Source organism: Streptopelia decaocto (genome assembly GCF_964273445.1).
Source record: "Streptopelia decaocto genome assembly, chromosome: 7".
In the NCBI taxonomy this organism is placed as follows: domain Eukaryota; kingdom Metazoa; phylum Chordata; class Aves; order Columbiformes; family Columbidae; genus Streptopelia; species Streptopelia decaocto.
Genome location: NC_138661.1, coordinates 48,003,146 through 48,015,837, shown reverse-complemented (window position 1 = coordinate 48,015,837; position 12,692 = coordinate 48,003,146). Strand labels below are relative to the sequence as shown.

At 37.4% G+C, this 12,692-nt stretch overlaps 1 protein-coding gene across 2 annotated transcripts in view; it reads left to right on the top strand.

Moving 5' to 3' along the window:
• Positions 1-12,692, top strand: part of CD44 (CD44 molecule (IN blood group)) — a 53,379-nt gene that overhangs the window by 26,975 nt on the left and 13,712 nt on the right. Inside the window, exons 5-6 of one of the 2 annotated variants that reach the window (XM_082058237.1) lie at positions 299-538; positions 2,029-2,124. In XM_082058237.1, coding sequence (XP_081914363.1) covers positions 299-538; positions 2,029-2,124 — 336 coding nt within the window. The remainder of the gene's footprint in view (positions 1-298; positions 539-2,028; positions 2,125-12,692) is intronic. The other variant, XM_082058238.1, reaches the window with a different exon arrangement.

Here is a 12,692-nt window from a genome sequence, read left to right as displayed (position 1 = left end):
TGATTGACTTTACAGAGGCCAAGATTTTATGCTCAAAGTCAAACTGCCTGATCAAAATTTCAAAATATTTGATGCAGAGTTTGACAAATATATATACTAGCATATATACGTTAGACATAGTTTAGTGATGTATGATCTAGACAGATTAGGTAAGATGTCAAAAATGGATGAACTGATATTTATCCACAACTGTTTAGCTTTATTTTTTTGTTATAGGACTTAAACTGTTTAACATTACTGAAATACAGTTATGTAGCTCCTTGTTATTATCAGCGGTTTAATTTCTTCTTTCCAACAGTTATTGACAATGCAGATGGCTCACGTTATGATGCAGATGGCACACGTCATAGCGGAGAGTCCTCAACCTCAGGAGCGGATGATGAAAATGTAGGTAGTGGATCAACACATGACACAACTCCCATGGATACCTCTATCAGGAGATCCAGCCCCTCATATTACGCAAGTGCTACTCCAGTCTCAGAGCTGCCAGGACATTCTTCTGGAGGGGATGAAAAAGAAATTCCTCGGAAAGATTCTGGTAAGTACAGTAGGTTGCCCCTTTAAAATAACTGAGTGAAGGATTACATAGCTAGTTAAAGGATATCATTAGAGATTGTGCTTCTTATTCCCTTATTTGTATCCTGGGGAAGTAAAAGGGGAATGTATGTCTCTAAAAGAAAACAGAAGTATTCTGAATTTCTGAGGATTTTTTTTTGATTGCACGGGAACACAAAGCGGCCATGCATCAGCATAGTTTCCCACATAAACCTTTCCAGGATGTTGAGAATAGATAGTTCTAAGAATTTGATCTTGTTCATATTAAAATGTTGATTTCATTAAAAGCTCAAAGACATATCTAGTGTTTAATACAGAGGGGTTAGTTAGACTGGGGCTATGGGTACGTAAAGGGTACAATAACATTCTTGGCTGTTCTTTGAAAGGGTGAATTGACATTAGACACTGACATAAGAACAAGGAGGAGTTTACAGTAGAAGTGATTTGTCTTTGTACAAATACGAGGAGTTTTTTTAGGACATCTTCTTGCTACAGCATATTACAGAATGCAGAGAGAGATAAAAATGTCAACTTAAAATGTAACTGTTTTCTTTTTCATTTAGGCTGTAAAGCCAAATTCTGTTTTCATGAAGCTGTACGAGATGCAAATGGCATAGTCTCTTCTAGGACATTCTGCAAATTAGTGAAATAGAGTGCCTGAGCTGTATATTGCTTTCTTGCAAAATGGCACATATTTTATTTCATCTCTTATGTTGTTCGTGCGGCTGAAATTATCAGAGGTCTGAAACACTCACTCCTGTTTAACCAAGGGGATACAAATATATTTCTTCCTCTAGGTACAGTCAAGTTTACTTTTTATCAAGTCACCAATAACTTACCAGTGAAGGATACCACTAGTTTACATTATTATCCTCAATAAATATGGAAATGAAAAAAATACTGAACATTAGGATTATAAAATGATTTTTCACTATTGTGCTTGTTTGTTCATGTAGTTAGCATCACAAAAGGTAAATCTTCACATTCTCTTTCTAAGGAACTATGATCAGAGCCGTTCCCCAAGGTGTATGCCATGTATTTCAGCCACTTGACATGACAATCCTTATCAACTCTGCTTACATGCAGAGTTTAGACTTTTGGGCTGAATCTCAGAATATATCTTGGTAAAGAGGGGAATACAAATAACTTCACTCATTACTCTAGAATCTCTGCTCAGATGGTATACAGGTACAATTAGAGCTTGAATCACATGAACAGATCATTGCCAGAAAATTCATTATTGCTGTAATACATACTCCTCTTGAAATAATCTGTTTTGGTGATATCCTTACTGTGTCAGTAAAGTAAGGCTATTAGGGATTGAATTATATGAAGAACCAAGTCTGTCTTTATTCTCTCTTGGACCAATAAATGAAGGAATGGAACTTGCAGTATAGAATAATACAAGTAGTTGTCAGTAATGAGATGCAGCTCAGCTAATGAAATAGTAATGATTCATCCATCACCATACAGATGATGAAATTTCCCCTATATCACTTGACATCTCTTTGGTGACGACAGCTGATGATTCCCGTGAAAAATACAATGGACAGTATCCTGCAAGTACTAGTAAGATTTGTGTATTATAATAACTACATCAAACATAGATTGCATTAAAACTGCTTTCTTCTTCCAGCAGGACATTCTGGTAAGTGGTGAAGTATACATCATCTCCATTTTTGGAAAGCCATTGAAAGACAGTACTTTACAGACTGGTTAAGTTAGAAATAAACTTGACACTCTGAGACAAGGGGAGAAAAAACATTTACTGTCTGTTTACCTCAGTGTTTACACGTGAGTTCAGAAAGATTGTTGTTTTGTGCATCTCAATGAGAAGTAAAGGAATATTCAGTAGTGGGAGAAAGTTACATGGAGAAAAAACAAAAAGGAAGATAAAGCCCTGCCCCAGTCTCTGCTGCTTATATTGTGCAACAGTACAGTCTCGTTGGAATATCCCAGCCACAATTTAATTTCCCAAAGAAAAATCCCACAGACAGGAAATTGGAAAACTAAGAAATAAGCAAAGAAAACTATTTAACATATATCTTCAGATAGATGGCTAAAAATACATCTATGTAATTCTATATTGTGTGAAAGTGAAAAACAAAATCGGTGTCTCTCCGTCCTTACTACACGCTATTTGTAAACTTAAAGTTTGGTGAAAAGGTGTTCAGCTTGATCAAAACACGTCTTTGCTATGAGTCCAAAGTAGGCATTTGCCACAGCTCCTTGTTCTTCAGATCATTCCCTTTCATTATTGCCCTGGCTGTGGACATTACGGTGATGTTCTCCATCAAGCCCATAGTCCAAATTGATACACTGCCAGCACTTTGCCATTGACTTTCTCTCCTAGCTGAAACAAGGTTTTCTTGTTGTTATCAACAAGTTATGATTCATCTGTAGATGTACCATGGATCAGATGCCATAAAATTCTGTTGCTGATGGATGAGATTCTTCCCTAAGTTATCAGACTTATTTGCTCAAACATTAACTGTGACTGGTTATATAATAGGTATCTTTATGCTCTGATGGATTTTCCTTCTATCTGGTTTAGAGCATTCCCTGAAAAAAAATCTAAGCAATTAAAATAGTCTTATATCCCTACTTCTGCTAATCTGACAGGAAAGTATCTGCATTGGTATTTTGTATGTGGAAGGAAGTAATGAATACATATTTATCCCTTAAGAAAATAAGCTTTTAAGGCTTGTTGTGGAAAGCTGAAGTGAGAATTTTGCCATGGTTACAGCAAGTCAGGTGGCAATTATTCAGTTATTTTCTTGTTAACAATTTTTTGACATTATCATTTTGTTTACATCCCAAAGCTCCATATCTGAAACCACCTAGGTTTTGAAGGTCTCTCACTCAGATCAGATTTTGAATGTCCAGGTTTCCCATGTTCTGACACCAGTTTCAGAGTAGTAGTGCTAAGTTTAGGGAACTGTTAGTGACTATGAGAAGAGACAATATTTATGCAGTGAAGTACAGCTTTTCAGAAAGGCAAAATCTGTTAGGTTTTGCTACCAAGATAGCTACATCTTCAAAAAATGCAGTTCTGATTTTAAGTCCATGAACTGAAGAACATCAGTTTATCCTATTTGATCACTGGAACTTTGATCCCTAGGTCTCGCGTTTTCCAATGCTGTCATACATTGCACAGAAATAAATCAAAACTAGTGTCTTTGATGCTAGCCTTCAATATATTTTTCTAAATTAATTATGTAAAGGTTTTTTTCTGAATGAAAAAGAGCACTTATCTTTTTTTCATCTTCAAGATATAGAAATAAGATGGTCTAAATGATGATAAAAATATTGCTTGTGAGGAATAATGAAAATAAATGTATTTCCAGAGAAAACATTTGAAGCAGATTTTGCTTTCTTTTGGTGAGTATCTGTATGACTTGAAGTGCAGCTCTTATTGCAAACTCTGCTTCTCAGTTTATTGATGAGTAACTTTCTTAGCAGAGGGAAAGGCATGCATGCTTCTACTAGCTTTGAATGCTTTTTGCCAAAATATTGGGATATATTTCACACGCAGTACAAATTTTGATTTGTCACCCCTAAAAGTGCTATGTAAAATTCGTTTACTTTACTGGAGTTTCAGAGGTGGTAACACAATCTCATACTTCAGTAGAATGTTTCAAACTTCGCTTACACTAAAAGCATTGGTTATTTTTGCTGTTGGAGGAATGTAATGATACCATAGGTTCATACATTTGCCTTGCACTTGCATCCATTTCAGTGGCATGAGCACGCTCAGGGTGCCAGTACTACTGGACTTGACTTTGCTGGAGGAAAAGTGCTTGTCAAGAAATAATAATGTCACCATTTACTGCAGGGCAATAATAAACCATGGCAGATGCTCTCTGTTACATGCCCCTTATCTCTCACTGGTTGTACATTTGATAGAAATAGAACAGTTCTTCACGTTGTTCATGTACTGCAGAGGTATTTCGCCTGTCCTTAAGGGATGAGTATGTAAGTCATTTTATAACGGATGTATCTGGGTTTTTCTTTTTTCCTGTTTGGAGGCAATTTAGAAGTAGACGATTCCAATGAGAAGGACTTGTGTTAGAAAGGCAGAAAATGTTTTCAAGCCAGCACACTATACTTTCTCTGCCAGAAGAGGACAGGGTATATTAGGTCTGCAGGTGCGCACAGGGCACTGAAATGTGGCTGAGAGCCACACTGGGGCAGTTTCAGCAGGGCTATGGCAGAGTAATGAATCTCTTTTGGGTGGAAGAACCAGTAGATACGGACCATGGAAAGCATGGTGCTGTACACTGTCCTGTGTGATTGTAAAGCTGCATGTAGGGGAGACAGGAAAGAATAACTGCGAACAGCAGTAGACTTCTTGGGTTAAGGGCTTCATGGCAGATTTGACATTATCGCAGAAGATGTGACCTCACGTGGCAATGGTTCAGATGATGAAGACTCTTCAGAGGAAATTATTTACCCAACAGTGTTTCCAGGCTGGGACAAGAGTGTGGCCAAGGATGAGTATGATCTAAGTACTAGTAAGGAACTTGGTGGTTTCTTCTTCTTTTTCCTGTTACAATGTTCCTCCTATTTTGCCACATATATATTTTGTGATAATTGGATGCTGTTCTCATCAACTGTTCCTTCAGAAAAATCTCTTTTACAATTGGAAAAATCATATGAGGTCCATATTGATGGAATGAATATCTCTTCTACCACTACTTAAAATTAACTTCTTAGTGTCCTGCCTATTTGAATGTGTAAATTCGTCATGATATTCCAAGAAAAAAAATCTTATCTTTTTTTTGCTACTTTTTTGGGAAAACTGTTAAAAATATTCCTGTTCATGTTGTTTATAATCTACATCCATACAATAGTAGATTTCCTCTCTGTGGAAGATGTTCAGGCACAATTTGGGGAGGCCAGACCCCAAGTGCCTTTTTCATTGGGAAGTGTCAGCAAACCAATCTCATATTAGCTACCTCCCACACTCTTCCCATGCACTCTTCTTGTATCATCTTATTTCTTTTGTGATATCAGATGTTCAGGCATGCTCCATTACCACAACTCAGATATTTTAATACATGGCCTTATTTTTCTGATATTAATTAACCCCACATTGATAATCTGATAGCTCTTTTTTAACTAAAAAACACCCCAACCATACCTGAAATAATTTTGTCTCAAAATCAGAAAACCACCACATATGAGTATCACAGCCAAATGCTGTGTGTCATTGAAACACAGAGTCTGCTACTTGGCCTTATGATCATGGAATGGCCCCAAACCTCTTTGTTTATTTGTTTGTTTTCCGTATAGATGTTGCCATTAATGACTATATTCTAACTCTTTTTTGTGCAACAATAATCTGATTCTTTTTTTGTAATTTAATTTAAGTGAAATCTTAACATGTCTTTTGTCTGTGTACTTACACAGTAGTGTTTATAAATAGCTGTTTATAAGCTTTTTTTTTTTTTCTGAAGGTAGTGGAGTACTTGGGTTTTTTCAGCAGTGGTCTTCGTTTTAGAAGAATATACAAAATGAGCAAGTCATCTTGCTTCAGGACTTTTTATTCTTTTGCCTAAGCTTTGGATTTTTCTAGTGTTTGTTTATTTTTTAAACTGCATTGGTGACTTATTCCACATAGCATATTGCATTCCAGCTACAGTGTCACAGTGGTGTCTGCACACTCCATGGGTGAAAATTAATACAATCTCTGATCATAGACTCTTGTGGAAGTTTTATTTTATCTGTTCAATTGTATTATAACTTTCTTGACTAATATTGGCATTCTGGTGGCTGTTAAGCTGCTGTTGTGTTTTTTTTGTTTTTGTTGACCATAGCTTTTGATTGCACTGGTGGATATTCTAACATGAATCTGAGTACCTCTTGAGTATTTAGCAAGCATTCTTTACACATGTTCAGACATCTGTAATATTTTTTAGGTCCATCATTATTCTTCAAACATGAGTTTACATGTCTGTAACTGCTGTAATGGTTTTGCGCTACTTCTGCTGTACATTGTTCTTCTATTGCCTGTTTTCTGCATTTTTTTCTTGGGAAAATTTGCATGTGTCCAATGCAAAGAGAAGAATGAAAGGTTTGATGTAAAGAGATTTTATAAGAAAAGTAGAGAGACTACAGTTAAGCTATGCATGAATTTCCATTTTCTATCACCATTATGGCATACACTACCAGTAGAGTAATAGTGGTAGATGTAGAGCATGGTCAACATTGAATCCTCCATTGTCCTAACAGCAGTGAACTCGCAACACAAAACACTTCTGGAAATCTCCACACAAGATCATTGAAACCTTATATATGCAGATGAAGAGGAGCAGTATCCTAGCTCTGCTGGCAGGGGTAAAGCATTTCAGATAATATTCAGATTTGTGACATAATTCAGTGAAGTATAACACTGTTATGGACCAGCTGGTTGTAATTCCCATACCATTAGCCTCAATTCAGTATAATACCTTTATATTATTTGTACTAGAGCCCTCAAAGGTGGCGTCTATATAATTCATCTGTCATTCCAAGTTTATATTTTGCATCTTCATTACTTGCCACTTTTCCTTATGTCTCTGGGATTTTAAAACTTTCACTGCCAGTAGTCTAATAAAACTGAGCGAATTGTTACACTTGGGGACTCACCTTGGTGACAAAAAGCTGCACCTTTTTTACACTGTAAAATTTCAGTTGTGAAATCTGAAGACAAAAGACAAAAAAGGGAACTAGTGATTTAAATACATGAAAATATGCTACAGAGGATAATATACTACCTCCAGGTGAATGTGAACTTTTTGCTACCAGTGTTAGTGCCAGTAGCCAACTGAGATACTGAAAGTGTGCTCATGTTCTTCAACCCTAAAAACTTCTCAAAGCAAAGGCTTACAGATTACGTTATCTAACTATTTTGCTGTGTAGCTGAGTAGTTTCCAGGTTGTTTTGTTTGTTGTTTGTTTTTTTTTTTTTTTGTGGTTTTGTTTGTTTGTTTTTTGTTTTTAGTATAGCTGGATATGAGCTTCATTTTTAGCATGTTTTGGCTGTGATGTACAGCTTTAACCTGTTAAGAACAGATGCAAAACTGAATATCTGGAGGCACAGTTATGTATAGTTGGATAGTTACCAGTTGCCAGCCTGGTAATTGCATAAAATTAAATTGTACTGAAAAGAAATACATGCCGTTGGGTCTTGTGGGAAGCCTTCTTATCCCTCTGTAGGAAATGTTTTTACAACCTGTAGGAGTTCTTTAGATTTATCCAATCTGCCTCCAATAGCTAGATACCTCTCTTTTTAGGTCCAAGATTGTTTCGAACAGTGAAAGTTTATATAACTGGCAGCAGAACAGGTGCTATAATCACCCAGAAATAATTTTTGTGATTTTTTTATTTTTTTTTTTTAAGTTCTGAAGAATTGTTAGGTCAGTCGTGTTCCTACATTAGTTAATTTTAACTTCTTTTTTTTACAAGAAAATATATATATTTGTTTTAATTACAAAAATAATGAATTACATTTGCCTGAGTGTCCTCTTTGTGAAATTTCATTGCCTGAATGTAAAGACAAATATTCTGCCAGTTTTGCTCTTTTTGGGAAGTAGTGTAGCTTTCTCTAGCTGGTGACTTATGGTATACGTAACAGGTGCAGCTCATTCTTTGCATGCTCTGATTAAGGACCTTTGCTTTACCTTTAATGTACATGTCTGATACCTAAGGCAAATACATTTCAAACTGAGTTCTAATCCTCATCTTAGTGTTATAGTTACTCTTTTTTTGCTTGTCTATATTTTCTAAGCCTTTTAATGTTCATTAGAAAATCTCTTATGGTGGTGGGTACTTCAGGTGATTTCTGACTGCATTTTCTGCTATGTGAACAACAGCAAATTAAAGAGTGAGCAATACATTTCTTTTATCAGTGAGAACTTTAATTATTATTGAGTTCAAAACCAGTATGCTTAGTATGCTTTTCAACTTCAAATATATTAATGTGAACCTATTTATTTCATTCATCCAGTCCCAGAAGAAATTACTATTTCCTTGGAACCAGCCTTATACTTGTGTAATTGAGATATTAACTCAAAACAGAAAGTTCATAATCTTTTTCACTTTTAAAAACCCTGAATATACAGACTCAACAGTTAAGTTAGTATTAATAAATGTGAACCAGAGATGTGAACTGTTGTTTCTGTCTGTTCTTCCACTGCTTCTCTGTCGAGGGTTTAGATTGCAGGGTGACAATAAAACCCTGGCAGATGTATTGTTAACCTCCTCTCCTCCCCCACTTCCCCCTTTTGCCCCTCCCTCTCCCCCCTTCCCACTAAGGACAGGCAATCGGAAGGAAAAGAAGGACAGAGAGAAGAGAGTTGGAAAAACTAAAAATGTTTTACTAATGCTACTAATAAGAATAGAGAAAATAATACAAAACATACAAAACCAATCTTGAAAGTCTCAGCAACTGCAGAGCCGGCACCCAAAGTCCTGGATTAGACTCTGCAGCCAACTGGAGCTGGATTCAGTCTCTCACTAGGCCTCAGTTCTCAGGGACGACCAGCAAGATCCTCTCCTAATGTTGGTCGTAAGCAGAAGGGATGAAAAAGGCAAAAAGGGACGAGATCCTCGTGATCTCCCACTTTTATGTGAAGTATTCAGGTGAATGGAATGTTATACACAGTTGGTCAGTTTCTTGGTCACTTGTTTCTCGTCGTCCCTCTCGTGAGATGTCCATCCATGCTTATCAATAATTTTGCATTCCATTGCTATGTTTGCCAAAACATGTATCTGGTTCTCCAGGAAAATGCAGCTAATATGAAAGCTTTAGCTGACAGGAAAATTCACTAAAAGAGAAACTTTTTTTTAACAAAACCAGGACATTCTCCTACAGCTTTTTTCTGTCATTGTTCATTGGGATACTTTAAAGCACATGTAAATCTTCTTCCAGTCCTGGTGATGATTTCGTGTGAAAGGGTTTCCAGAGGACTTTTGTTTTCTTTCATCTTTCATTTCACACCAAAGTCAATACACTGAAATTCTGTGATTAAAATCTTACTGATGGGCCATATTCTTGCAGTTATTTCTGCCTTTGCTGTTCTTAATTCTGCATGAGTGGATTTAGTTTGATATTCAACCAATATAAAGTCAACAGCGTCATTTGGGTAAAGACTTTTGAAAAACAATGAGCTATCTTGATTCTGAAAAGTGTGTGCTCAGTCTGAGGAAGGAGTCAGTCCTATTAGTGACAGTAGGCAGCTTTTCTGAACAAAAAGCAGAATAAGAAGCAAATCTGCTTTACTTTGCCATTAAATGTAGTAGACATGTAAGGCCTGTCATAGAGACAAGAATTGAAGAGGAGAATGACATGAGAAGCAGAACTTTATATACTGAGTTAATAATTGCTGCACCAGCATCATAATAGCTGTGGCCTCCAACCATCGGGCCAAAGAGAACAACTCAGCACAAGACCCATTGGTGTATCCAGGTTGGGACAAGGGAGATGATTATGTCACACAACCTGCTATAATAAATAGAATTACTATTCCTTCCAGAGAAAATAATCATGAAAGTGTCTTTCACTACAGGTACTAGTAATAATGTCAGTTATGTATATTTCATCACCTCTGTCTCTCAGATGGCCTGTCTTGGAAAGATATTGCATGAACTTGTAGAAAGGAGTAACTTACTGATCTCTTTAAGACAATGACATAAATTATACAGTGATTAATTTTCTCTGTGCTCTGTCTGGATGGTAGTAGAAGTTCTCAAATTTAGCTCTGTATAAAATATTTGTTATTTACCAACACCACTTTTAGTGCTTTCTGTTCTTTAGTGAAGCATATCTATAGAGTTGCATCCAGTTCATTACATAGCTTATAAAATTTACCGAACTGTCTTTACCATAAAGCTGAATTCATACTTATGTATATTTGTACATCATCAGGTCATGTTTTTAATTTGTGAATGTTCATCTGGGGGAAGAGAGCTTTTTTCATAGGTTTTATCAAAGTGTTTGTTCCTTTAGTTCATAGAATGGTGAAAGGAATTTACAAAACTGGCATCACACAGCAACCATGATGTAGCCTTGTATAACGCATACCATTTCTAACAACAAAATAATGTTCTACAATCATAATATGAAAAGCATATGACTTATTCCTGAAATAAGAGGGAAGTTAACCTTTAATCCTTTCTTAAACAGACAATTCTCAAGACCTATTTTTGATTTACATTTCTTTTATGGTTGATGATACCTCTTCTGTCTCATTGCTTCTGCCATTATACAACATGAGCCAGCTATTCTGAAAAAGCAGAACATCTTATGTTATGAAGCTGGAAAGCTGTTTGTTTTCTTCTTTATGATCCCATTAGGAAAACAAACCAAACAAAAACCGCCACCAAAAGTCTAGTCTGCATATAAGGAAGAGAGCAACAGTGTGGGTGGTGGGTTCAGTAAACACCACACCATGAAATCATTTTAATAGATAAAATCCTTCAGTAAAGCCAAAACTTGAAGCTGATTCTGAGAGGAAATCTGGTCTTACGTCTACCTTGAACAGAACAAAGAATTATAATTTTCTGTAACTTGTCACCCCTCACAGAGGCTTGAGCAGCAGAGGAGAATCAATGAGTTTCTACTGTAAGTACGGAAATCAGTAGTGTAAAACACACTGTAGCAGCACCTGACGGTGTCCCTGGAGCTGATGATCTGTGGTCAGCCTGGGATGCAAGTCAGGGAATTCTCCTGACCATGACCTCTGTGTCCTTTCCCTCTGTCCACTGTACTTGGGAATCTTTTGAATTAAGTAAAAAAGTGGATGAAAATGTGTGATCAATGCATTTAGAGAGCAGTGATGATGTATGTAAGGACAGTAGGTCTCCCTTCTCTTCCCTTTTTGTGGTGAGAAAAGGGTAGCAGTTGTTTAAAGTGAACAGGAGTCTTAAATTTGGTGTGAATGGGAGGGGCCCAGCAGCATATACATGGAATTCACAGCTAATTAAATTGTTGTGGTAACAGCTGTTGCCTCTCCTGATGGTGCCCACTACAAAGACCCAACTCAGCCACCTCTACTTTTAGATAACGAACGAGCACAGGGCACTGAATTCATCGCTCATCCCACAGATGCCTTTGGGGATGAGGTCCTCCATGGGGCCACAGCTAGTATGAACAAAGCTGGTGATGGCTCTCCTCTGATGGGTACTAGTAAGAATAATGGATCATACTAATTTCTTGTGCCTGGTGAGAAACAAGACACTTCTTCTGAAATTGGCTCCTTTCTGAATCTTTCTCATTCTGGGGCTCTATGTTCCTGGTGTGGACTTGCAGTTCCAAAACCTGTGGTGAGATCTGTGCTGTTAATAGAATTACCTTCTGGACAAGGCATAAGAGACTCCTTGCTGGTACCAACTTGGCAGTTTCTGTCCTCTGCTGAAGCATGTTTCTGGGTGGCCTTCTAACATACACTTTGGTGATTCTGAATCCCCAGCCACATCTTCCTTTCTTGTGCATCAACAGGATCAGGCTTGATATGCTTTGGAACCATGATTGGTGTGGTGGAAGTACTCTGGTGGGTTTATCATATGACTTGCTCCTGTGGCTCAGTAGCAGCACCACGACCAGGGTATGCTGTTCTGGTGGTGCGGGCAGGGCAATCACAGAAGAATCACATACCATAAATTCTGCCTTCAATTCCTTACTCCTCCTCATGGGTGCATTGACAGGCAAGAGAGACATGTCTGGCTGCAGTATGGCCACTCTCTCCTGAATTACAGGGTCAGGTTGTTGCTGCTGTGGTCTCTTCTAAAGGTCTTCCCTGTCCATCTGTCACTGGTATCTATATATGTAGTCAATATCTCCCTCTGACATGGTGAACATGGATGTGGTGCTTAAGGGTCTTTCAGAAGCCAGTGACAGTGTGGAAGAAGAAGGGGAAGCCTTCATGTCTTCTCTCCTTTTGTGTTTTGAATGAGGGAGATGGATGTGCTTTCTGGCTTGCTGAGGTACAAGAAAAAGGGAAGTAATGTGGGTGGTGGTTTTGTGAGCACTCACTTTAAAAGCTGATTATGCCATCGTCATGGTAGTCACAGAGTCTGTGGATGATGTTAATTGAGAGAAAGCAACTAAGGAGCCACTAGCACCTGACACTCCACCTGGAAGTGAAAGTGAACAAG